The sequence below is a fragment of the Balaenoptera acutorostrata genome, chromosome 6 (assembly GCF_949987535.1).
Source record: "Balaenoptera acutorostrata chromosome 6, mBalAcu1.1, whole genome shotgun sequence".
Taxonomy (NCBI): domain Eukaryota; kingdom Metazoa; phylum Chordata; class Mammalia; order Artiodactyla; family Balaenopteridae; genus Balaenoptera; species Balaenoptera acutorostrata.
Window position 1 is genome coordinate 74,644,910 of NC_080069.1, and position 27,846 is coordinate 74,672,755.

At 40.6% G+C, this 27,846-nt stretch overlaps 1 protein-coding gene and 1 long non-coding RNA gene across 8 annotated transcripts in view; one reads left to right on the forward strand and one right to left on the reverse strand.

The window, feature by feature from the left end:
• Positions 1-27,846, forward strand: part of PIP5K1B (phosphatidylinositol-4-phosphate 5-kinase type 1 beta) — a 349,897-nt gene that overhangs the window by 306,145 nt on the left and 15,906 nt on the right. For all 5 annotated transcript variants that reach the window (XM_057548627.1, XM_007182239.2, XM_007182240.3 and 2 more), the window contains one exon: positions 21,215-21,332. In XM_057548627.1, coding sequence (XP_057404610.1) covers positions 21,215-21,332 — 118 coding nt within the window. The remainder of the gene's footprint in view (positions 1-21,214; positions 21,333-27,846) is intronic.
• The window catches only part of LOC130708437 (uncharacterized), a 147,530-nt gene continuing 130,056 nt past the window's right edge, over positions 10,373-27,846 (reverse strand). Inside the window, exons 4-7 of one of the 3 annotated variants that reach the window (XR_009008641.1) lie at positions 21,245-21,411; positions 16,908-17,053; positions 11,727-13,929; positions 10,373-10,986 (exon numbers count right to left, since the gene is read on the reverse strand). This is a non-coding gene — a long non-coding RNA (uncharacterized LOC130708437). Of the gene's footprint in view, positions 10,987-11,726; positions 13,930-16,907; positions 17,054-21,137; positions 21,412-27,846 lie in introns of all 3 variants that reach the window. The other 2 variants (XR_009008640.1, XR_009008642.1) reach the window with 2 other exon arrangements.

Below are 27,846 nucleotides of genomic sequence, written 5' to 3' on the forward strand. Positions count from 1 at the left end.
TAAATAAGTATAACCTTGTGTATGTTTTCATAACCTCTCTAAAGGTCCCTTTTTTTTATCTGTATAAAAATAATCCCTACCTCATAGAATTGTGTTTGTTGTTGCTATTTTTCTCGGATGCCCTCTCAAGGCCCTTTGCAATCACTACCCACTTCCTCCTTCCCAAACCTCACCACCCTCCTGACTTCTAATACTGTCTGTTAGTTTTGCCTGATTTTGGACATTATATAAATAGAATCATACCATGTACTCTTTTGTATCCAGCTTCTTTGCTCCATATTATGTTTGTGGGTTTCACCCATGTTGTTTGGTGTGGCTATATTTATTAATTTTCATCGCTGTATAGTATCCATTGTATACCAGTATTTGTTTATTCTATTGATAATGGACATTTGTGTTGATTCTGGTTTAGGGCTACTATATAAAGCTACTAAGGATATTCTCATACATGACTTTTGGTATCATATGCATGCATTTTTAGGGGGTGTATACCTAGGATTGGAATTGCTGGGTCGATAAGTATGCTTTTCTTCAAATAGTTTTCACCGTACACTGCCCCCAGCAATGTATAGCAGTTTTAGTTGCATCACAACCTTGCCAGTGCTTGGCATTATCATAGAATCATTTTGATGTTTAAATCTGGATCACATTTAATAGCCAGTTGAGAGCTTGTTGTGATAGTTGCTTGATAAAGTTGTATTTTCACGCAGTTGTGAAATATACATAGCGCCTATAGATATTTTCCATGCTTTTCTAACAAATAATATTTCAGTACATTCTGCAGGTATGGTTTTCATCTTAGCATGGAAGTCCTTACTGGGTTGGATAATGTGTTGGACAGTCCTTACTGGGTTGGACCCTTTTTTGCATGTGTTGATGGTAAAGCTTTGCTTGGTAAAGTGTCACATTCACTTCAAAAGGGGTATTCTATCCCAGCTCCCAACTGCGTCTCATGAACGATGTTAATGGTGAAACTGCCAAGCACTGAATCTCTCTAAGCTGTTCTACTGCTCTCTTCCCCATTCAAAACCAAGACAGGCATCGGTCTTGCCTGGGTCGTGCTGGGGTTTTAATTTGCAGTGGCAGGTAGGGTGAGGGAGATCATACACATACTAGCCTGCCAAACCTGGGTCTTCGGGCACAGTACCTAGCTTCTCAGGACCTCATTTGCTTCAGGTATGAAACTGTGTTGATAATACCCACTTTGATAGGTTGGTAACATTGTAAATGAGATAATATATGTAAAGTGCCAGGTTCAGTGCCTCAATAAGGGGCAACTATTACTATTCTTAGGGGTGGTGGTTTTTGTTGTTGTTTAATCTCAGGCACAATATGCTTAAAACTGCAGAATTTTTTAATTGGACAGTGTTGAAAAAGACCACAGACTCAGAATTTTAAAGTAAGACTTAGCCATTTGAAGAACTACACTGCCAGAGGTAGAAGAAGAATACTCACCAGCCAAGGGACTGGGACCACCACACCCTGTCTTCCTAACATATCAACATTATAAGATATCTTTTGTACCTGGGCATATCCTACACCTCCCACACCAGCCCCTTCCGGGAATTGCTTTATGATCTACTAGAAAAGAGAGCCTTGTTCTCACAAGTAAACAAGCTTCAATAGGGAAAACTGAGAATACACATTTGGAAGAAGGTCAAGTGTACATTTGGAAACTAGAGGAATCACAGTGTGTGTTCACAAGAACAAAGAGAAGTGTGACATTGAAAATCTGTAAGAGGGTCTTAACGGTTCATGGGAGTTACATGGAGGATATATTAATTTGTTTTTTTATTATTATTATTATTTATTTATTTATTTATGGCTGTGTTGGGTCTTCGTTTCTGTGTAAGGGCTTTCTCTAGTTGCGGCAAGTGGGGGCCACTTTTCATCGCGGTGCACGGGCCTCTCACTATCGCGGCCTCTCTTGTTGCGGGGCACAGGCTCCAGATGCGCAGGCTCAGTAGTTGTGGCTCACGGGCCTAGTTGCTCTGCGGCATGTGGGATCTTCCCAGACCAGGCCTCGAACCCGTGTCCCCTGCATTGGCAGGCAGACTCTCAACCACTGTGCCACCAGGGAAGCCCTGTTGCGTTTTAATTTTTAATTCTATCATGGGACATGAAATGCTTTTGATTATGGAGGTTGATTTCCTCATTTTAAAAAACTGGCCATTATTTAGCCCAACACTTTTACTTTAAAAATTAGGAAACTAGGGACTTCCCTGGTGGCGCAGTGGTTGAGAATCCGCCTGCCAATGCAGGGGACACGGGTTCGAGCCCTGGTGCAGGAAGATCCCACATGCCACGGACCAACTAAGCCCGTGCGCCACAACTACTGAGCCTGCACTCTAGAGCCCATGAGCCACAACTACTGAAGCCCATGCACCTAGAGCCCGTGCTCCGCAACAAGAGAAGCCACCGCAATGAGAAGCCCACGCACCACAGAGAAGAATAGCCCCCGCTCGCTGCAACTAGAGAAAGCCCGTGCACAGCAACGAAGACCCAATGCAGCCAAAAATAAATAAATAAATTTTTAAAAAAATAAAAATAAAAATTAGGCAACTAAGGTAAATGGAGGTGACATTACTTATTCAGCATCACTCAGCGCACAGGATAGGTAGTAGCAGAATCAAGAGCAGAATCTAGGTCCTTCAACTCTGAATCCAGTGACCTTTCCATTGATCCTTTCTTAAATATTATGAGGGATGAGGCTGACTTTCTAAAATCATTGCTTGGTGAAATCTAAATTTATTTAAAGGAGCATTTGTTTTCCCTGAAATTGTTTTTCACTGAAACTCTGTACCATCTAGAATTATAGCCGGGGTTAATTATAGGTTGTCAAGACCAGATAGTATGTCAAGTCTTTTAGATGCTTATTCATTATGTACTTGGAACAGGACTGGCCTACGCTTTGACGATTACCGCTGGTGTTTGGTTGTTCCTGGCAATCAGTAGGAAATTGTCCTACACAGGCAATATTGCATCAAGGGGACCATCTGAGATCATCTTTCCTGCAATGTGAAGAAAAGTGTTGGTTAAACAAAGTAGGTCATTAATACCAAGATAGATGAACTTTCGTTCATCCAAATGTTGTAGATTTTATTCCCTGAATATATATTATCTTCCCTACAAGAAGGTATACACTCTTTTCTAGCTCTCAGTTTGTAGAACTAAAAGAAGTAGGCTCTCACTCTTCAAAGTTGAAATGTTCATGCAATTGTATTTTTAATGTCTGTTGATTAAGAAATTACATATGGATGTATAGATTTGATTATTCTGGACTCCCACCAGGCTCTATTGTTCACTGACTGGTATAATTTTTTTTAACATCTTTATTGGAATATAATTGCTTTACAATGGTGTGTTAGTTTCTGCTGTATAACAAAGTGAATCAGCTATACGTATACATATATCCCCGTATCTCCACCCTCTTGCGTCTTCCTCCCACCCTCCCTATCCCACCCCTCTAGGTGGTCACAAAGCTTGACTGGTAACATTTTGCCAGCAGCCATAGTGATTCCGATGGAAGCAGCAGCTCCACTAGATTGTGTCCAAAATGTCTCCTAAGGTTTTCCGTTAGCGTTTGTCCAGCAGTGTGCTGGAGTCCGCTCCTTCTGGCTCTTGAGAGTCAACTGTGAAATTTTGCAAGCCAGTTGTTAAGCACAGCCATTATTAGAAATTAAATTACATAAACTAACAACTAAATGAGTTATATTTTTCAAAAGGTAATACTCAAAAGTCATCCCTTCCTGATTACTTCACTATATACCTACTGTTTTTTGCCCTTGAGGTTGTTTATGTACACTGGATCTGTATCATGGGAATGCTAGGTAGTCGTCTATGGTGCCTTCCTTTCCAGCTCCTCATTCAGCGACATCACATTGGTAAACTGAAGCAGAAGTATTTATTCCACAGCAATTGTCAAGCACTCTAAGTCAGGGCTAGATTTATTGTTTTGTTAATCATCTCTTTTTAAACCTTCAAAGAGTGTCATATCTATAGCCATTGCATTGTCAATAGCATAAAAAATTGAGGAAGTAATTTTCCATTATTTGAAAACTATTTTTCCACTCATCAGAAAAGTAGCTTATACCATTGACAAATGAGTGAAGTTCTGACACGTGTCTTTATTTTATTTTTGTCTTATTAATGTAAAGGAAAATACCAACCAACATCATGTTAGAACTACACAGTCATCTATTGCAATCATAAGTTGGCTGTGGATGCAGCAGTTCTACCAAAATCAACAAAAGCATTCTATGACAATCAATTGGTTATATGGAATTGACAGTAAAGACTATTGCATGTGTTATTATTTTTTGTATATTGTGTGCTACACATTCTTTGCCAGTAAAATTTATAATAAACATATATACACACAGACATTTTTTCCCAAAATTCTAGTTGTTAAACACTTCCCAGTACACCACTCCTTATATGCCACTGAAGTCCATAAAATGTCTATTATAATTATCTTCAGTGATAATATTAATAACAGCTAGAATGTATTCAACACAAGCGCCAGACTTTATAAGAGTTACCTCACTGAATCCTCACAAATGCTGTTATATTGCTAGAGACAAAGGGACAATGAGGAGGTAATTTCAGGCACCTCCAGCTTTATTGGAGAACAGGACATTCCAAGGGCAAGATGCATGGGAGACACTTGCATATAAATTACTCACGTCAGCCTTGTGATAAACAAGGAAAGTTATCATATGGATAAAGAACAATCTCAGAGAGATGGAGTAACTGCCTAAGTGGCAGCTAAGTAACACTGGTTAGAAGGGGAAACCACGAGGGGAGAAGCAAAGCTTTCAGGGGCCTCTTCCTAAATCAACTCACATGTCATATAACTACGTCATCTAAGGAAATGCTGTGGAGGCCTCTAAATGGTAAATACTTTGAGAACATTTTTATTAATAGCCATTGAGAAATTTCACATTAATAGGATGTAGACATGCATATGAAAGACAGGCATTATCCAAAATTAATAGCTTAAATCAAACTCCCAAAATGGATAATTTAGACTTCTCCAGAGTAGGTAGAATACATGGGAAAGGGTATAATTTCAGTGACAACTTTTAAACATTAATATTTGTATTTACAGATTGCTAAGCACATTTACACATATCAAAGAGTCAGGTATGTGAACAGTGTAAAATAATGGGTAGCCTTTTATATGGTGTTTTACAAAGTGCCTAATCATTTATTAGATGACTTACGTGTTTTTTCTGGAAGGTAGGATTTCTTGAGTGTGACACCTGGTAAATGGCTACATATCTGACCCCAGTAAAGTCCATGGTATTCAGAGCTCCTGAGCACCAGCCAGGTCCAGCCTACAGAGCTGGACGCCAACCCTTCCAGGCTCTCTCAACACCAGCTGCAGAGCAGAGCCAGCGCTGAACCTCGAAGGCATGGGCGAGGCCTGTCAGCAGTGACCAACATCTTCCTCATGCTTTGCCAGGCTCCCCAGGATGGGCCATTCTGGTCCTTAGTCATTCGTAGACGCATACCACACCACGTCTGGACTGCGTGTCCCACTGCCTTACCGTTCTGTTAAGCCAGTATTTCTTTTTTCTTTTTCTTTTTTTAGATTTTAGTGTTTATTTATGACAACCTGATACATTCATTTGCATGCCTATGACCATTTCTCTAAAATACTAGTTTCCCAAAAATTACATAGGAAATAATACATATGCAATTCATCAAAGTTTTATCATGCTGAATATATTTGGAACTTATTATATTTCCTGTTCTTATTTTGCATAGGTTATTACAAACTGTTCTCCCCCAGAACTCTTATTTTTACAGTATATATTTTTAATAAAAATGGCATATGTTTAAGGTGTACAACATGATGAGTTGCTATGCATAGTGAAATGGTTACTGTAGTCAAGCTGATTAATATATCCATCTCCTCACATAGTTACTTTTTTTTTTTTTTTTTGAGACTAGGAATTGGTTTTATTTACTCGAAGTTAGCTTGTTTCTTCACTAGATTATGGACTCTTAAAGGTAGAGACTGTTTTGTGTCTGTTTTAATTGGTTTGGTTTGATTTTGTTTGTTTTTAAGATCTACTCTCTCTGCAACTTTCAGACATACAATACAGTATTGTTTACTACAGTCACCGTGCTGTCCATTCCATCCCCAGGACTTATTTTATCTTATAACTGGAAGTTTGTGTGTGTGTGTGTGTGTGTGGTGTGTGGTGAGAGCACCTGAAATCTCCTCATGTAAATGAGATCATGCAGTATTTTTCTTCCTGTGTCTATAAGGCAGTATTTCTTAAACTACAGATTCTAGAACCACCTGCTTCAGAAACAGCAAGTTGGTAAAAATTCAGCTTCCTGAGCCTGTGAATTCTAGTGCATGGTTGTATGAGAACCACTACTGAAGCTAATGGGGTGTCCTGACTTTTGATTCTAAAGCACCTAGTTTTATTCCTTAAAAGAAGGGTTTTGGTGTATAAAAGGACCACTGCGAGAGATAATTAAAGCTGAGCCATGATTTGGAAGCCAGAACAAGTCCCAGTTCTTCTCAGAGATGCCAATACTCTATACCTCCCCACCCATCTCAGCCAGCCACCTCCCATCCTTTGCAAACTAGGGCTCTGTTCGATTTCTCTCTCCTTAAACTGCTTATGTTCCTAATGACTCCAGACAGGGTGTTGACCTGTCCAGCAGAGACCGGTAGTTTCTGTGACATTTTCCGATTATTCAAGTCAGAGCTTATAATTAGTTTGGCATTGGCCCGGCCACATGTGAGAAACCTTCATGTCATTATGCACCTCTTTGAAGCTAGCAGGCCCACTAAAAATCAATTCTGCTAATGGTTTTCTGATAGCCCTGAACAGTGATAATTGCAGTGTACATCTGTGAGAGCAAAGCTGCCTTGTAATCTGTTCTCGTATTATTTTTTTCCAGCAGCTTCTGCAGACTTGATAGTAATTTGGATTTTGAGTAAATGATGCCACTTACGTGCTGAGGTGGTCATTTCCACCCTGAGCATGTTTAGCATGTTGACATGAGGAGGACCTGAGTGGAGTCCGAAAGCTAAGGCACAAACACTATCTAAACAAATGTCTGGGAGATTTTACTGGAGTGCCTTACTTTTTAAAAACAGGAAATGTAGTGTTTAGCAAAGAAAAGGAATAGTACTTTTTTCAGGTACCCAGATTATAAATTTCCTGAAGGTTAGTTTACTGGTGTTATGGGCTAAGGAAAGGAAGGGAAAGTTAGTGAGCCAGCCTGCTGGCCAAGGCAGGGTTTTCCTTTAAGCATTTATACCACCTGTACTAGTTTGCTAGGGTGGCCATAACAAAGTACCACACACCGGGTGGCTTGTCTCGCCGTTCAGGAGGCCGGGAGTCCGAGACGTTGACAGTACTGCTTCCTTCTGAGGACGGTGGGGATGAATCTGCTTCATGCTTGTCACCTGGCTTCTGGTGATTTCCTGGCAATCTTTGGCATTCCTTGGCTTACAGAGGCATCACCTGGTCTCTGCCTTTATCGTTACATGGCATTCTCCCTGTGTGCATGTCTGTGTTCACATGTCCCCTTTTCATAACACCAGTCATACTGCAGTAGGGCCCACCCTACTCCAGTATGACCTCATCTTAACTAATTACATCTGCAATGACCCTATTCCCAAATAAGGTCACATTCTGAGGTACTGAGGGCTAAGTTGTCAACATACAACTTTTAGGGGGATACAGTTTAACCTATAGCACTGTCTCTCTGAATAAGGATTTCTTTTTTCTGGAATGTTTTTCCCCAATCCTTCTAGGAAGCAAGTGTAAAGAGATTGCAGAGTATCTGACTACAAACCACCATCCGTGGGAGTCATGTCATTGAGGTACAGTGTAGGGGGTAAGGGTGCTGTGGTTCAGAATTATTTGTTCAGTTTATCTTAAACCCTTATTGGTTCCATTGGCTTACACAGCACGGGCATTTCCATTTCAGCATACTGTATTCCTGATAGGCTGCTCTGACCTCAGACTTGGTTTTCTGGGGAAGTTGAAAGAGGGCCAACTAGGCTAAGGATCAAAGCTTTTGAAAGCTGGAAGGACCTCTCCAAGTTCAAAGCCCTGATTTTTACAAAGGAGGAAACCGGGGCTCAGGGCAGTTAAATGGCTTACCCAAATACAGCACACACCACACTTATTGCCAAGTTAGTACCAGAAGTCAGCTACCCTGCCTCTTGTTCTAGCTTATTCTTCCACATACCGTGGAGGCCATGGGTCCCCTGTGATTTAAAAGGTCCCAATTCCTGTTGCCTTTGTGGTGCTTTTCTCTAGCTAGAGTACTGTTTTCAGTGCATGCCACTTATCTGAGGGTGTTTGCATTTTTATATTTGATAATAATGATATATATATAGTCATTTTCCTCTTTTTAACATTTATCATCTCACCAACTTTTTTGAAAGCTCCTTAAGCCAGTGACTCAGCCATGTGAGAACTGTTTACCAACTTATTTTTCACTTTTAGCACAGTACCTGGATGAAGTAGGCACTCAGTATACATTTGAATGGATGACATAGTTTTGTGAGTAGAAAAGCAAATACTGTTTTTTGATGCAGACAGTTCACTGTTGAAATATAATTTGTGTATAGTAAAATGCACAAATTTTAAGTGTATAGTTTCGTAAATTTTGACAAAAATGTGTACACTCCAGTAACTATCACCCAGATCAAGATAAAGAATATTCCCATCATACCAGAAGTTCCCTTCTGTCCCTTCCTAGTCATGACCCCCCAAGGTCAAGGAGACATCCCCCTTTGTTTTCTTCTGGAAGCTTAATAGTTTTAGCTTTCACATTTTGTCTATGATCCATCTCAAATTAATTTTTGTGTATAGGGGTATCAAAGTTCCTCTTGCTGTTCTTTAATATCTATTCCTGCCTGTCTTAAGTCAGATAATCAAGACTTATTTATAGTAATAGATTTGTCATTTGGAAACAGATTTATATATGTCCTTTTTTCTTTTATATAATTGAACCATTGTTGCTGGGGATATCTTAGGAACACAGCAAAGGGTGAATTTTTTGCAGTGGTTGGACACTTGAGGGAATATGTGTGGCATTGCTCCAGAGTCAGGCCTGGGTTCAAATCCAGTGCCACCATTTATTAACTGTGGTTAGACACATTAGCCTTAAAACTCACATGTACAAAATAAATAGGAAGAGACCCTACCTAACAGGGCGATCTTTTTTTTTTTAATTTTTATTGGAGTATAGTTGATTTATAGTGTCGTGTTAGTTTCAGGTGTACAGCAAAGTGAATCAGTTATACATACACATATAGCCACTCTTTTTTTTTTTTAGATTCTTTTCCCATATAGACCATTACAGAGTACTGAGTAGAGTTCCCTGTGCTGTACAGTAGGTTCTTATTAGTTATCTATTTTATATATAGTACTGTGTATATGTCAATCCCAGTCTCCCAATGTATCCCTACCCCAACCTTATCCCCCTGGTAACCGTAAGTTTGTTTTCTACATCCAAGACTCTACTTCTGTTTTGTAAATAAGTTTATTTGTACCTTTTTTTTTTTTTTTTTAGATTCCACATATAAGTGATATCATGTGACATTTGTCTTTCTCTGTTTGCCTTACCTCACTCAGTATGACAATCCATCCTTGTTGCTGCAAATGGCATTATTTTGTTCTTTTTTATGGCTAATATTCCATTGTATATATGTACCACATATTCTTTATCCATTCCTCTGTTGATGGACATTTAGGTTGCTTCCATGTCCTGGCTATTGTAAATAGTGATGCAATGAAAAACTGGGGTGCATGTATCTTTTCAAAGTACGGTTTTCTCCAGGTATACGCTCAGGACTGGGATTGCTGGGTCATTTGGTAGTAGTTCTAGTTTTAGTTTATTAAGGAACCTCATACTGTTCTCCATAGTGGCTGTACCAATTTACATTCCCACCAACAGTGTAGAAGGGTTCCCTTTTCTCTACACCCTCTCCAGCATTTATTGTTTGTAGATTTTCTGATGATGGCCATAATGACCGGTGTAAGGTGATACCTCTTTGTAGTTTTGATTTGCATTTCTCTAATGATTAGTGATGTTGAGCATCTTTTCATGTGCTTTTTTGGCCATCCTATCAGGGGGATCTTTGATGATTAAATGAAATAATGTCTGTAATGCAGTCATCACAGTATAAACATCACCATCAATGAGGACTGCTAGCTTTATTTTTTTTTAAATATCTTTATTGCAGTATAATTGCTTTACAATGGTGTGTTAGTTTCTGCTTTATAACAAAGTGAATCAGCTAGACATATACATATATCCCCATATCTCCTCCCTCTTGCGTCTCCCTCCCACCCTCTCTATCCCACCCCTCTAGGTGGTCACAAAGCACTGAGCTGATCTCCCTGTGCTATGCAGCTGCTTCCCACTAGCTATCTGTTTTACATTTGGTAGTGTATATATGTCCATGCCACTCTCTCACTTCGTCCCAAATGTGTGTGGGAGGATGTTGAAAAGAAAAATAAATCTCCTAGAGATATATGGTGGAAAAGTTCCCTGAACTTGGATGGGGGTTCCTTTTTGAAAGCATTCTCCCTCCAGCCACCACCCACACACGTACACACGTTTTCCTCAAAGGGAGGGCCCTGACCTCCTTCCTCTGCTTGCTTCTGAAGCTGCTGGTGGCAGGAGCTCAGTTGCTGCCGGCTCTCTCAGCAGCTGTGGCTTCCGGTCCCCAGAACTAATAGACCTGGCAGCACAGTGTTTGCTTCTCTCTTCACCTGCCAGTTCAAAGTGCTACTCTTTGTGCTTTGTCTACAACCATCTTCGTGCCTCAGGTGTCACTTACACAGGGAGAGACGAGGGTTAAACCCAAGTGTTAGACCCATAAGGCAGCCATTGCTCAATTCCAGAGAGAGAGCCTGCCGCTCTGCTTGCCTTCGTTAGAAACAGGCAGCCTCCTTGTCTAAAAACAGCCAAAGTGGGAAAGCGTGGAAGTGGCTGAAAAGGAGAGAAGACAGAAAGAAAGCATCAGATCCTTCTGAAAGCCTCCTGTCTGGCAGGGTAGGTTAGGAAGGTGGGTGGTAAAGCATTCTGGGTGCAGTGACCATGGCCAAGGGCTTCCCAGTTCTCTGGGTCCATACTTGATGGGAGGGGCGGGGGGGGGGGTCTTGCAGATGTGCCCGTACACTCAACCAGGGAGCTTGGCATGAAGGAGATGCTCATCCTGGCACAGGCATGAGACTTGCTGCAGGCCGACACTATCCCAGCTGCAAATAGGCACCCCAGTGCCAGGGCTTCAGAACTGCAGACCCTAGAGCAGCCTGCAACCCCAAGCCACCCCAGCCAGAGGTGAGCTTTTCCAAGAGGGGCACGTGGCCTTGGCTTGATCATCACATCAGAAGTGCCTGAGTCATGCTGGGGTGGGCCTGCCCATATGCAGAGTGTGTCTCTAGGACTGAACAAGTATTTGCAGCCTTTAAGTGAGACTAGGCTATACTTGTCGGTTTTCTCTGCAAGTAGAGCTTTCCCGTCCGCATTTGTTATCACCAGTCAATGTTCCGGTAGCTAAACTTAGACTAGCAGAAAAAGAATTCTTTCCAAAGTGTTATGATAAATCTGTCTATGACAGCAGACCTCCTCAAACAAACACCCCCTCCCCCCACCCCCAGGAAACAAGCAGAGTCCCGGACGTAGAAGTCATAGTGATACTCCCAGTAGTTTGTACAGAAGAGCATTACCCTCTGTCTGCCTTTCTTTCGCTTGCATGTTCTGACTTGGTCCTCTTGATGGCCCTGGGAGGTGGGCTGGACGGGGACTGCCATTCTCACTTTCAGAGGAGGAACCAGGACCTCAGGGTCATGACTTGCCCAGCGTTGTAACTAATAATCGGAGAAGCAGGGCTTGTACTCAGGCCTCCACACTTAGTCCAGAGGTTCCCTAGGTTTTACCCCCATGGCATTCAGTCCATTTCTAAAGGGCAAAAACCTCCAACCATGAAGCAGACTAAAACGTGGTAGGAATTTGAGCAAAAGTTTAAAAAAAAAAACAAAAAAAACAGAGATTCCAGTTAACCTTGATGGTGGGAACATTTTTCTTTCCATGGCCCAGCAATCATGATTTTGAATCCAGAGAGGGAAATGTAACCCTAACACACTGTTGGCCAGGCATTAACAACATTTACATAGTCATAATAATATAAACTCTATGTATTGATTTTCTGATTTTAGAATCAATCCATGGACAAAGCAGGAAAAATTGGTTAAAGCTACAAGATAAGAATAAAGGAATATAAGTATGAATAGCCAAGACAAAGTAAAGATTTTTAAAGATCTTTTTAAAGTGTATCTAATACAAAATGAGAGAGGAAAGCAGGGACAAAGATTAAATAATATGGGAAATTAAAGATATATGGTTTGTGGTTGATGGACTAGAAAAGGTTATTAGGTATATGATTTACAGTTACACAATAAATAAAATATAAATAGCAAATGTTGGGAGGAAGTACGAAGTAGGGGTAGGCAAACATCCTTTATATTGAATCAATAGATGCTGCCTTGGGTTGAGAATATATTTCATTCCCTGATTCATCAAAAGATATGAAGGGAACCACCAGAAGGGCTAAAAAGAGAAATGGTGAAAGGTGCCACCTTTGGGGAGATGACTGGGGTGCAGGTGGGAGCAGGAGGTTGTTTATTTCATCAAAAGTCATCTGTATTGTATGATACATTATGATATTACTTTGACAGAAAAGAAATAAAGGCAGTGAGAGGATGACTTTCAAAAGACAGAAACTGTGCCTTTAAAAGACGAAAACCATATGTTCTCTGAGCAAATGCCCTCACGAGAATTAGCTATAAAACACTCATTAGGTCTGCAAACAGAAATCAGAGTGTTCCAGGCTGTAAAATTACTGATGTCTGTTTTCAGCAGTCCAGCCAGGCTAATGCTCTCCAATGAAGCCAAACTAATGTTGCTGATAACCAAAAGGAGCATTTTTGTAAATGACAGAGAAGCCTGCGTGGCATCAGAGAACCATTAATGTCAGCTCCCGGAGGGAGCTAGGAGGACATAAAATTCCCCCTCCTTGTACTACTCTTACCTGTGACAAGTTTGTGATGTGTGCAGAGACCAGAGCACAGAGCAGCTGAAGAATATTGGCAGTTCCTCTGCTTTTACAAGGGAGGAACAGAACTAGATAGATTAACGGTTTCCTGAGCGCCTTGTTGCAAATTAGGTGCAATTAGCCCTCAGACAGTCTCAATTGAGGGAACTGTGGCAAAACTTGATGGTGCAGAACCCAGGCAGCCAGCCAGACTTTTAAACCCATTCACGTAAAATTGCTTCTAGACATGGATCTTCCCAAGCTGCAAGGCTGAGGAATGGCAGGCCCTCTGACTGGATCGCTGGGTTTTGAAGGCATTCTACCCAAGAGAGATGCTCTCACTTATAAGTGACCCCTAAAACGGAATCTGGAAAACTCTCAGCCAGAGAAATTAGAAATTGATACCAAATAGGCTTGTGCCCAGGAAATCAACAGTGAGTAAGAAAACAGGGCAATAGCAAGAATATTTCCCAATGTCAGAACTGAAGAGAAATGAACATGAAATTGATCAGTGACATAAACATTTAAGTGAAAATCCCTTTTTTTAAAAAATTTATTTATTTTTGGCTGCATTGGGTCTTTGTTGCTGTGCGTGGGCTTTATCTAGTTGCGGAGAGCGCGGGCTACTCTTCGTTGAGGTGTGTGGGCTTCTCATTGTGGTGGCTTCTCTTGTTGCGGAGCACGGGCTCTAGGCACGTGGGCTTCAGTAGTTGTGACACATGGGCTCAGTAGTTGTGGCTCACGGGCTGTAGAGCACAGGCTCAGTAGTTGTGGCGCACAGGCTTAGTTGCTCCATGGCATGTGGGATCTTCCCGGACCAGAGATCGAACCCATGTCCCCTGCATTGGCAGGCAGATTCTTAACCACTGCGCCACCAGGGAAGTCCCGAAAATCCCTTTTAGAACATATCTTACCTTTCTACTTGGGGCATCTTCAAAGAAGGAGGAATTTGCTGTCAGCGAGGGATGCATTTATTTAGGTTGGATGGTTTATTCTTACATTACCTCCCTACTCTTTTAATAATTGCTCTTCATTAATTTTTTAAGTAGCAATGACATACACATACACATTCAAAATATAGTATAAAGGTTCTTAAAGCCCAGATAATACTTTATGTCCTTATGTGAAGCATTTTCATGTATAACCTTTACTAACCTCTTTGCTAAAAATAACATAACGGAATGTTAAAATGAAATATTTTTACTATCAGTTTCACCAGAGACCCAGAACAAAAGCAAGGTGTGAGACTGAAGGACATGCAAAGGAAGTGGTCAAAAACCGTTAGCTGACCACCACCTCCAGTCCCTAAAAGACGTTAGAGAAGCCAAGAAGAGTTGGCAGTTCAAGTGTGATCTTTGGAGAGAGCTGTCAGGGAGTGTGGGTGCCTGTCCCAGCCCAGGGAAAGGGGCTTCAGTGGGGCTTCGGAGGGCTTGCTAGTGTGTCCCATGGAGTATAGGAGACCTGGGTGTGTCCCCTAGTGTCTGACTCATGCCTGAGACCCCGAAAACTCCAATGGCAGAGCCCGGAAAGTGTGCTGCTTGGAAATGGTCTATGCCACTCACTCACTTATCTCCCTTCTGTGCTTTATTTTTCTCTTCGTGCTTTTGACCAACATAATATGTATTTTAAGTATTTTTCTCATTATCTGTTCTCCTCAATGCTATGTAAGTTCCATGAGGCAGAGATCTCTGTTTATTTTAATCTCTGCTGCATCCTGGCACCTAGAATACAATGTGCAACAATGGCTGTTTGTGTTGTACGTTCGTTATCACTCATCACTCCAACAACCCTGCATGTTTGGTATTATTATTCTCATTTTACATGCGGGAAACTGGAGTTCAGAGGGGTTAAGAAACTCATCCAGTATCACACACACAGCTAAGAGGAAGAGCCAGAATTCAAAGCCAGTCATCTGATTCCAAAGTTCATGCTCTGCCTGTAATGCCTTATCCGCTCAGGTATCCGTTTCCCTGAAGTGTATTCTCATTCTTTCTTGGGCAGTAGGTAGGACCTAATCTAAGATTTTTAAGGAAGTAAAATGCCAGTTCTGTACTCTGATCTCACTCAATACATACTGAATAATGAAGATAACAAATATTTTTAAAAGGTTAATCAACTGGTTATATAGCTTTTGCTATTTAATGTCAGATTATTCTGAGTGCATTTAATGGGACTTTATAAATGCCTGATTATTTATATAGAGCTATATATTTATATGTGATTTTGTTTTAAGTATTAAAACATTGGAAGCTTAAATAGCTTTGTTGTTCTTGTGAACTATTAGATATTCATTATTTTTAATAATGAATATTAATTGCTTTTTTTAACTGTGGTAAAATACACGTAACTTAACATTTACCATCTTAACCATTTTTAAGTGTACAGTTCAACAGTGTTAAGTACATTCACATTGTTGTGCAACCAATCTCCAGAACCTTTTCATCTTGCAAAACTGAAACTCTATACCCATTAAACAACTCCCCATTTCCCCCCTCCCCTCAGCCCCTGGCAACCACCCTTCTACTTTCTTATCTCTATGAATTTGACTACTTACATGAGGAAGTAAGTGGAATGATACCACCTATAGGCTACTGTGAAAAATGCTGCTGTGAACATGGGTATATTAGTTTTAGGGTTACCATAACAAAGTACCACAGACTGAGTGGCTTGAACAACAGGAATGTATTTTCTCACAGTTCTGGAGGCTAGAGGTCTGAGATCACTCTGTTAGCAAGGTCGGTTTACTCTGAGGCCTCTCTCCTTGACTTGTAGACGGCCGTCTTCTCCCACTATCTTCACATGGTCTTTTCTCTGTGTGTCTGTGTCCTAATCTCCTCCCCTTCTTATAAGGACACCAGTCATATTGCATTAGAGCCACCCCAGTGATCTCACTTAACCTTAATCACCTCTTTAAAGAGCCTATGTCCAAATACAGACACATTCTGAAATACTGGGGGTTAAGAGTTCAAGATATAAATGGAGGGTTGGGGGAGGCACACAATCCAGCCCATAACACTGGGGGAACAAATATCTGAGACCCTGTTTTCCATTCTTTGGGATATATACCCAGAAATGAGATTGCTGGCTCATATGGTAACTTTTTGAGAAAGATAGATATGTGGCTTATAAAGCATATTTTACCTACTGACTTTTCCTCAAAGCTTTCTGGCCATCATAATTCTTCTCAAACAAAAGATCTCCACAGCTCACATCAAGCATCAAATCCTGCATTTGTTTTTGCTGGTTTATATGATGATTTTCAAGCTCTTAGGTACATTGGCCTCAGCTCCCTCAATTTCTGCAGTGGCAAATTTCTAAAATTTCATCACAGATGACCATAGAAAAAGTGTTTAATTGGGAAACAAAGTTTATATCCTAGCTCTATTCAACTGCAGTGTGACCTCGGGCAAGTTACTGTGCCTCCCCGGGCCTTAGTCCCCTCATCAGTGAAGTAGGGATGTTGGGCTGACATATACACAGAGGGGCCAGGCAGAGGTGATGCAAATGGGTAGAAGAGGCCAGGTGTGACACTGAAGAGAGCAGTGGGGAGGGACCCTGGGGAACCAGAAAGGACATGCCGCAACCTCACCGCTACTCAGAAATGTGGGCTCAGAGTTGCCTGCTCTTCTCGTTTCTCATAAGAAGCTGTGGAAAACTGGGTTTGGTAGGAATTTCCTGTTTCTTAATTTAGCAATCATTCAAATTAAAAAAAAATCTCCTTGGGCCCAAAACACACTTCTCCCAGCCAGACTGGGTCTGTGGGCCAGCAATTTGCATCTTCTAGGCAAAGCATCCTCCAGGATAAAGGTCCCCTTACCTCTGCTCATACTTCAGCAGCACTGGCCCTGTGACACTGCAGATGGTCCCCAGGCTTCCCCAGCCTGCACGCAGCATCTCTCCACCTCAGGCCTTGAAATCGCAGAGCCCAACTCTCTCATGTCAGGTCAACTAGAATTTTTTTCTCTATTAGGAAAAAGAAGATGTTTTCTGAATGACTGGCAAATAAATCAGGGGTTTATTCAAAACAGGTAATTCTAAAATGTATGTAACCTAAAAATATCTATTCCATCAAATTTCTGATATTTCTAATACTATGTACTGAGAGATCAAGTTTAGAATCATGACCCTTGGTGGGAATATAAGTTGCTGCAGCCACTATGGAGAGCAGTATGGAGGTTCTTTACAAAGCTAAAAATAGAGTTATGTGGTACATATGATTCAGCAGTCCCTCTCCTGGGCATATATCCAGAAAAGACAAAAACTCAATTCGAAAAGATGCATGCAACACAATGTTCACAGCAGCACTATTTACAATAGCCAGGACATGGAAGCAACCTAAATGTCCACTGACAGATGAATGGATAAAAAAGATGTGTGTATATATATGTGTATTGTGTATGTATGTATACACACACACAATGCAATATTACTGAGCCATAACAAGAATGAAATAATGCTATTTGCAGCAATATGGATGGACCTAGAGATTATCATACTAAATGAAGTAAGTCAGACAAAGACAAATATCATATGAAATCGCTTATATGTGGAATCTAAAATATGACAGAAATGAACTTATCTACCAAACAGAAACAGACTCATAGACATAGAGAACAGACTTGTGGTTGCCAAAGGGGAGGGGGGAGGGAGAGGGATGGACTGGGAGTTTGAGGTTGGTAGATGCAAACTATTACATTTAGAATGGATAAACAACAAGGTCCTAATATATAGCACAGGGAACTATATTCAATATCCTGTGATAAACCATAATGGAAAAGAATATAAAAAAGAATGTGTATATGTGTATAACTGAGTCACTTTGCTGTACAGCAGAGATTGGTACAACATTGTAAAACAACTATTCTTCAATATAAAAAAAGAATCATGACCCTTAGGTACCTTATGAAACTTTTTAAAAACTTTATTAAGATATATTTCACATAATTCATATGAATTATGAATTATGAATTCATATTCACAAAATTCACCCATTTAAAGTATACGGTTTTGTGGGTTTAGTATACTCACAAAGTTGTGTAACTGTTACCAGAATCTAAATTTAGAATGTTTTCAATGCTTTAAAAAGAAACCCCACACCCAATAGTAGTCACTCCCTATTGCCCCCTCACCCCTGCCCCTGGCAACCACTAACCTCCTTCTGTCTCATAGATTTGCCTCTTCTGTACCTTTCACCTAAATGGAATCATACAACATGTGGTCCTTTATGACCAGCTTCTTTCACTTACCATGTTTTCACGATCCACACATGTTGTTGCATATATCAGTACTTTGTTATTTTTTATTGCAAAATAATATTCCATTGTATGAATTGTTTATCCATTCATCAGTTGGTGGACATTTGGATTATTTCCACATGTTGGCTATTATGAGTAATGCTGCTGTGAACATTCATGTTCAAGTTTTTGTGTAGGCATATATTTTCATTTTCCTTACATATATACCAAGGAGTGGAGTTGTTGGGTCATATGGTTTTGAAGATACACCAAACTGTTTTCCAAAGTAGCTGCATCATTTTATGTGCCCATCAGCAACGTAAGAGGGCTCTCACTTCTCCACATCCACCCCAACACATTATCCTCTGTCTTTTTTATTATAGCCGGCCTAGTGGGTGTGAAGTGGTATCTCATTGTGGTTTTGATTTGCATCCCCCTAATGACTAATGATGTTGAGCATCTTTTCATGGGTTTATTGGCCATTTGTATATCTTTTTTGGAGAAATGTCTATTCAGATCCTTTGCCCATTTTTAATTGGGTTATTTGCCTTTTTGGTTTTTTTACTGCAAGTGTTCTTTATATAATCTGGATATAAGTTCCTATGAGCCTCATTTTTGTCCCCCCAATTTAAGGATGCTCAGGATGTTCTGCTTACTAAGATAGGAATTATTCGAATACATGTGAGAAACAGTGTAAATAACAGGAGGTTAGTTTTTTTTTTTAAATATGCTTGTTTGATTTTATCAAATTTGGCCATATGCTACTGAGGAAATCTGGTATTTTTTTCTGTAATCATATTACATCTTAGCTAAAAGAATCGATAAATGTACCTATTAAACCCCAAAGAATACTCTAATTTTTTTTTCTATTTTAATTTAGTCTTAACCATGCTAGTGGCTCACTCATCGTTTCCAAAAATAAAACAAATATTAGATTGAAAAATACTTGCAAAATGGATTTACTCCTAGGGAGGTGAACTCTGGATCACAAAAGGACAAGAAGAAGAGAAGGATTACTTTTTGCTGTATTTTATACTACATGTGGTGCTATTAAAAAATTAAATTTAAAAAGAAAAAGCTCTTCTAGAATATTCTTGGTTATACCCTTAATCTTAGGATGGAAATAATTAAAAATCATAAGGAAAAACTCAGACAAAAAGAGGTAAACTTAGATTTGAACCTCAAATAAAGTATATGTTTACAAAATAACCCAGAAGACATTAGAGATTTTTTTAATTGTATCAAATGTGAACCATACATATTTTCCGACCACTTTGTTTCTTGCTTTGATGTTTAAGTAGATAAAGCATTCATCTGTCTCATAAGGCTTAACCAGGCAGGACTGTTCTCTACACACGGGATTAGTGAGTGGCATCTTAGCAGTTAAAAGGCAAAAGCCAATTAAAGCCCATCACTGCATCCTTGCTCTTGATCCAGAAAATAACCTGAGCAATGTTCATTACCACACAGTGCCTCTCCAAACAGCATCCCTTGAAACCTGATGGTTTATTTAACCCAAGAAGTCTGTGAAGGTTTACAATATAAAGTCATCAGCTCGATGGAAAAAGGCCACATTCACTCTGCTCTTTAAAATCAATCAAAACAGACTCTGTTTCCCACATTGTATAACCCATCTTGGGTTTTTGAAAAGCAAGAGGACTTTTTATCTGTGTCCAGAGCTTAAAGAGAAAATATATCAAGCCAAGGTGAAGTGGCTTTCATCTCTGAATTTCCACATTCTCAAATATCACCAAATGGAAGACCTATGGGAGATCCCCCCTTCTCTTTCCTCTTACTACTAGTCTGGATTCTTACAATTTTGCATTATATGTTATATAAACGAACCTGATTTAATAAGATCCGTACAATTCTTTTGACAATTTTTTTTAGTATTGAAAACCTCAGAATTTCTATTTCATGTATCTTCAGTTACTAGGTAAATATGTACAGAAGTAGAGTTATGTGTAGTCCCCAGACTAGGGGAGGACAATAGTCCTCAATAGTCGCCTGTCCAGCTGGGAAGCTCAGGCAAGAAGCCCAGAGGATGACTTAGATGGAGAGTTTTCAATGGGGTGAGCTCAGAGCTCAGCCCCAAGGGGCGGCAGCCCTGGTGATGGGGAGGTGAGCGAGGAGGCCAGTCTTCTACACTCGGGCTCTCAGCCCTAGTGCCCGCTGCCAGGTTTGTCCCATGTGGCCGACCGCCAGCCCCCTAGCCCACCTCTTCTAATATCAACATCACACTCTTCCACCATTGCTTGTACATATGTTGTTCCTGCAAAACCATCACGTGGAAATTTCCACAGGTTAAAAACATAACTAATTTTTATTTCAGTGGGGGAAAGATTGTACCTTCCTTCAATCCTTCCTTCAATCCTACAAGCCCAGGAGGTTGGGCTTTCACCAGCCCCCCATGCTCCTTTGAGGACCATGGATGTAATTGAACCTTTCATGCCAAAAAGAAAAAGGAAAAAACAATAGAAAGAAAGCATCAATGCTAATGAGGCATAAGGTTATCTTCTATAAACTAGCAGAGCATCAGTACTGTTGAGAGAAGAATTTCAACAGTGAGAAGTAACTATTCAGAGTCAGAGATGACTGGTGGGCCTCTAAATTCCCAGCAGTCCACCCTCACAAGGCGTGGAGCCCACAGATCACCTCTCAGAAGTGTGAAGTGTCTCATGCGCTGAAGTAGACAGAGAAAAGGCACTGTCAGTAAAGCCAAATCCTTTAAACTCAAGTGAGCATCTCTCTAGGTATAACCATATTTCCTTCAAATGCCCTAAATTTGTTTTCTTGCCCCAAAGCTTTCCCACCTCAGTCACCACTTTGGAGAAGTCCTTGGATTTTGTTCTGAAGGCCACATGCTCATCATTCTTCTTTATTTTTCCAGTAAAGGGTTACCTTCCAGTTCAACCTTTACCTTGGAAGAGGGGACCATCTACTTGGCTTCTGAGCCAAATGCTCTGGAAATGCAGGATGATGATGCCTCCGTGCTCGATGTCTATTTAGTAAGTAATTTCTGGTTTCTTCCCCTTCCCCTCCTGGTTTCCAGATGGGCTTGGGCCATGGCTCACACAAGAACAAGTTCTGTAAGATCAGACATGCTTGGGTTTTAAAAGAAATAATAGCACCCTGTCACTTCTACAAATGGTGTGTCTTTTCACAAGCCGTGTCGTCCCACAGTTCCTGTAGAACAGCGCACAGAAGAGCATCTAGCATAAAATCCTAAATCACTGTGTGTGATGAGAACAAATCCCCTACTGTTGAAGCCAAGCGGGGTGCCTCAGTGTCATTGCCCACAGAGTAATGTCTTCTTTGACTCCACTTGTGTGTGAATCTTCTTCGCCTTGGGCTTACTCCCTTGATAAATTGGTAGCCTAAGAGGCACAGAACCGGGTTATGAGAAGAACCTGAATTCAGTGCCAAATGATCTTGACTCACTCCCTCCCTCAGTTGTCACCAGCTGTGTGATCTGGGCAGAAACTTCTCGTTACCGAATTAAGTCATATGGACTGTGCCCAGGCCCTAGCTTGGCTAAGGCCCTCTGCCTCAGCTGGGAAATGTTCTTTTTCCATTCGGGTTCGTGTAGCCAAACAATGAAGCTGAGATCAATGCAGCACAAGCTTTATTCAATGGCCAAAAACTGGAGAAGCGAGAACTTACTTCACAGATCAACTTCTCACCCAGGAGGTGAAAAGGATTTTATTTTAAAGAGTAAAGACAAAGAGAGGAGGAGAGAGGCTAATGATGGAGAGGCATGTGCATTAGTCCACCTGGGAAGGCGCAGGGCTTTTCGAGGGAGTGGGGTGTCACTCTCTTTTTATCCTTTTTTGGTCCTTCATTTCCGGTTGTGGCCACCAGTAGGTGTATCGTTTAATTCGCTAATGTAGTAAAATCAGTGTATAGTGAGACTCAGGGTCTGTCGGAGGTCACATTTGTCGCCATCTTGGTCCCTGCTGGTCCTATCTGATTTTTTTGTCTGTCTCTCCCTGTAACTTCCTTTCTTATCTCCAGACCCTGTGACTTAAAGACTTATGTTAACTCCTGCTAAAGGTGGGGGTCGGCGGGTTTTGAGCGAGGACCTGGCGCGGCTCTGGCCACACTCTATGTGTCCTTATTAGCCAAAGGAGGGAACTAACACCTGCCCTCCCTACCTCACAAGGCTGCTTGGAGGATCACGAGTGATCACGTATGGGAACACCCTTTAGTGCGCCACAAGTTGTCTGTGGAGGCTTAACTGAATTGTTAGGTGAGGCCTGGAAAGATACCCCGATGGTCTGGACTGCAAAAGAGAAGACTGAGTATCTTCCTTACAAAGTACATCTCATTCTCCACGCCCTTTCCACCTGCACAAAGTCTCGTGAAACGGGGAGGTGCTGATTCAGAGTTTTCTGCTTTTGAAAGCTTTGCCGAGCCTGAGCCAGCACTCTCCATCACTCTCCATGTGCAGGCTCGACCTTGGGCATCCGCACCACTCGGTGTGTGTCTACAGCAGCACATCTCCACGCCCCCATCCTCTGCTTCCCCGTATCCCCTAGCCTCGCACTGTATCTCCTCAAGGGTACTCTGCAGGACAGCAGTCCCAAATTGCTACTCCTCAGCCCAAAGCCTTCCAGCGTCTTCCCACCTCTCTCCCAGAGCGACATCCAAAGTCCTTAAGGCCCTATGCCTGTCTGGTCTCCCCCGCCTCTCTAACCTCCGGCCTTACTCTGTCCTCCTTGCAAACGCTGTTCCGGTCACACTGGCCTCCTGGGCATTCCTCCCACAGACCAAGCACATGTCTGCCTCAGGACCTGACTGATTCCAACTGGACACTTTTTCTCGGCTGTCCCATGCTTGCTTCCCCCCCTCCCTCCAGGTCTCAGCCCAAACGTCTCTTTCTCGGATGAGCTTTCCTTGACCCCCTGTACTAAAGAGCAACCTCCTCCCCGCCAACCATTGTGAGAGGATTTTTTTTTTTTACACCCTAAATATCCCAGTTGTGGCACACAATCTGCTTGCACTGAACAATACTCCTCCCCACGCTGCCTTCACTTTTTTAAAAAAGTAAGTTATACTGCAAAATCCTTGCAGAAGAGTTGGCTCCCGTCCACAAGCAAGAAGATAGGGAATTAACTAGGAAAAAATATACAGTATTTTTAAATTTTTCATCCGGAAGTAGAAATCAGGCAAGCTGAAAGACCAGGTGAAATCTCATCTTCCTGAGCTGAGGGTTCATGCCACTTGCGTGTATCTTTACAAAAACTAGATTTGCACCAGCCGGGGGCCTGTGATACTCCTGAGTGGAATGTAGAATCACAAGGTAGTTAAATGGCATTGCCGCCGCCAGTTCCTTATCTGTTACCCCTTACTCCTTTGGTAGAAAAGTTATCTTATTCATTGTTTTGATTGTTCCTCCTTGGTACTATCAGTTTTATTTCTAAGAATGTTGCTATTTATTTGGTTTTATTAGTGTCTAACTTTATTGGGTTTTTTAAATGTCTTTATTTGAAATTGAAAAGCAAAGCACTTCAGAAAAGGATAATGCTTCCTCAGAAGCCATAGGGAAAAGCCAAAGCATTTAATTGTTGCTTGTATTGAGAGCATTTGAGGACCAATTAGAAATATCATGGGCGTTTAGAACTGAAAGAGATAGTGGTGGTGGTTAGCTGGCTGGTGTGGTCAGCTGACCAGTCTTCCTAGCACAGCGTTTGTTGTGATTCAGAAGCATTGGAGGACAGGAAAGGAGAGGGAAGTCGGGCTGTAGGAGGGTAACAAGACAGTAGAAACTTTTCTCACCAAGCTTGGAGAAAAACTGTCTAGTTTCATCTTATCTTATAGCTAACAACAATAAGCTGTGAAATATTTTGGAGCATTTTCTTTATTTTACTGACGTATAGTTGATTTACAATATTGTGTTAATTTCTGCTGTACAGAAAAGTGATTCAGTTATACATATATAGATTCTTTTTTATATTCTTTACCATTATGGTTTATCATAGGATATTGAATATAGTTCTCTGTGCTATACAGTAGGACCTTGTTGGTTATACATTCTCTATATAATAGTTTGCATCTGCTAATCCCAAGCTCCCAACCCATGCCTACCCCACCCCCCTTCCCCCTTGGCAACCACAAGTCTGTTTTCTATGTCTGAGTCTGTTTCTGTTTGGTAGATAAGTTCATTTGTGTCATATTTTAGGTTCCACATATGAGTGATATCACATGGTATTTGTCTTTGTCTGACTTACTTTGCTCAGTATGATTATCTCTAGGTCCATCCATATGGCTGCAAATGGCATTATTTCATTCTTTTTTATGGCTGAGTGATATTCCATTGTATATATATACCACATCTTCTTCATCCATTCCTCTGTCAATGGACGCTTAGGTTGTTTCTGTGTCTTGGCTATTGTGAATAGTGTTGCTATGGACATAGAGGTGCGTGTATCTTTTTGAATTAGAGTTTTGTCCAGATATATGCCCAGGAGTGGGATTGCTGGATCTTATGGCAACTCTATTTTTAGTTTTTTAAGGAACCTCCATACTGTTCTCCATAGTGGCTGTATCAATTTGCATTCCTACCAATGGTGTAGGAGGGTTCCCTTTTCTTAGAGCATTTTCTATATGCCTAGCACTGTCCTAAATACTTTACGTGTAGTAACTCATTTAATCTTCACAACAGCCCTATGGGGGGTAGACGTGGTTACTATCTCCATTTTACAGATAAGCAAATCAAGACACATGGAGATTATGCTATTTGCCCCCAGTTTTGCAGCCAGTAAGCAATAAAAGCTGGGATTCAAACCAGTGGAGATGCTCAGAGCCACACTCTTAATTGCTGAGCTATGCTACCTGGATTAGGAATTATGCTGCCTTAGATCTTTTTTGACCCACCTCCTAGAGTAATGGAAATAAAAACAAAAATAAACAAATGGGGCCTAATGAAACTTAAAAGCTTTTGCACAGCAAACTATAAACAAGATGAAAAGACAACCCTCAAAATGGGAGAAAATATTTGCAAACGAATCAATGGACAAAGGATTACTCTCCAAAATATATAAACAGCTCATGCAGCTCAATATTAAAAAAACAAACAACCCAATTAAAAATCGGGCAGAAGACCTAAATAGACATTTCTCCAAAGAAGATTTACACATGGCCAAGAGGCACATGCAAAGCTGCTCAACATCACTAATTATTAGAGACATGCAAATCAAAACTACAATGAGGTATCACCTCACACTGGTCAGAATGGGCATCATAAGGAAATCTACAATCAACAGATGCTGGAGAGGTTGTGGAGAAAAGGCAACCCTCTTGCACTGTTGGTGGGAATGTAAATTGATACAGCCACTATGGAGAACAGTATGGAGGTTCCTTAAAAAACTAAAAATAGAACTACCATACGACCCAGCAATCCCACTACTGGGCATATACCCTGAGAAAACCATAATTCAAAAAGACACGTGCACCCCAGTGTTCACTGCAGCACTATTTACAATAGCCAGGTCATGGAAGCAACCTAAATGCCCATTGACAGACAAATGGATAAAGAAGTTGTGGTACATATATACAATGGACTATTACTCAGCCATAAGAAGGAATGAAATTGGTCATTTGTAGAGACATAGATGGACCTAGAGACTGTCATACAGAGTGAAGTAAGTCAGAAAAACAAATATCATTTATTAACACATATATGTGGCATCTAGAAAAATGGTACAGATGAACTGGCTTGCAAGGCACAAATAGAGACACAGATGTAGAGAACAAACGTATGGACACCAAGGGGGGAAAGTGGCAGGGGGGGTGGGGGGTGGGATGAATTGGGAGATTGGGATTGACGTATATACACTAATATGTATAAAATAGGTATGTATAAATAAGAACCTGCTCTATAAAAAATATATTTTAAAAAAAGAGATGTAAAAAATAGTTCATGCATCAAAGAAAAAAGGAATTATGCTGCCTTTGCATATGCATATTAGACCCAGAGGAGATAAACAAGCTGCCCAAGATCAGACATCAAGGTGATATGGCAAGAAAAACATAGAGGAAAAAGGACACAGAGACAAATTTGGGTTAATAAACATTGATTTTTTTAAAATTTCAATACAGAATATGAAAGTTTAAGAAGAATGGTATAAGGGAACAGTTGGGTGTTGTTGGAAGAGCACAGGATTTTGTTTTTTTATTGAAGTATAGTTGACTTACAATATATTATTTTAGCTTCAGGTAATTTGATACTTTTATAGATTATACTCCATATATATTGATAGTTATAAATATTGGCTATATTCTCTGTGTTGTACATTACATACATCCTTGTAACTTGTGTATTTTATATCTAGTAGTGTGTACCTCTAAATTCCCTTCACCTATCTTGCCCCTCCCGCCACCCCTCCCCCCTCTGGAACCAACAATTTGTTCTCTGTATTTATGAGTCTGTTTTTGTTTTGTTTTATTCATTCCCTTATTTTTTCCGATTCCACATACAAGTGAAAACATATAGTATTTGTCTTTCTCTGTCTGATTTATGTCACTAAGCATAATACCCTCCAGGTCAGTCCATGTTGTTGAAAATTGCAAAATTCTCATTCTTTTTTATGGCTGAGTAATATTCCATTGTGTGTGTGTGTGTGTGTGTGTGTGTGTGTGTGTGTGTGTCACATCTTCTTTATCCATTCATCTATTGATGGGCATTTAGGTTGTTTCCATAACTTGGCTATTGAAAATGATGCTGTAATGAACATAGGGGTGTGTATATCTTTTTGAATTAGTGTCTTCATTTTTTTCCGGATATATACCCAGGAGTGGAATTGCTGAATCATATGGTAATTCTATTTTTAATTTTTTGAGGAATCTCCATACTGTTTGTTTTCCATAGTGGCTGTACCAATTTACATTTCCACCAACAGTGTACTAGGGTTCCCTTTTCTCCACATCCTCGTAACACTCATTATTTGTTGTCTTTTTGATAATAGCCATTCTGACAGGTGTGAGGTGATATCTCATTGTGGTTTTGATTTGCATTTTAGTGATGTTGAGCATCTTTTCATGTGCCTGTTGGCCATCTGTATGTCTTCTTTGGAAAAATGTTTATTCAGGTCCTCTGCCTGTTTTTTAATCAGGTTGTTTATATATATATATAATGTTGAGTTATATGAGTTCTTTATATATTTTGGATATTAACCCATTATCAGACATATCATTTGCAAATATCTTCTCCCATTCAGTAGGTTGCCTTTTTGTAGCATAGGATTTTGAACAATAATTATAATGGCCAATATGAGTACTTACCATATGCAGGCACTATCCCAGTGCTCTTCTTACACTAGCTCTTTCATGAAGGTATGTGTTATATTTGTCTCCATTCATGCAGATAAGGAACCTGAGGCTTAACTGATCAGCTCTCAGAGCTAGTAAATGGCAGAGCCAAAATTCAAATCCAGCTCCTACCTAAGCCCCCTATCACTGTAGTGTTAACCATGAAGCACTGTATCACTGTAGCTGTTACTGATTGATGTGTCCATCTCCTTG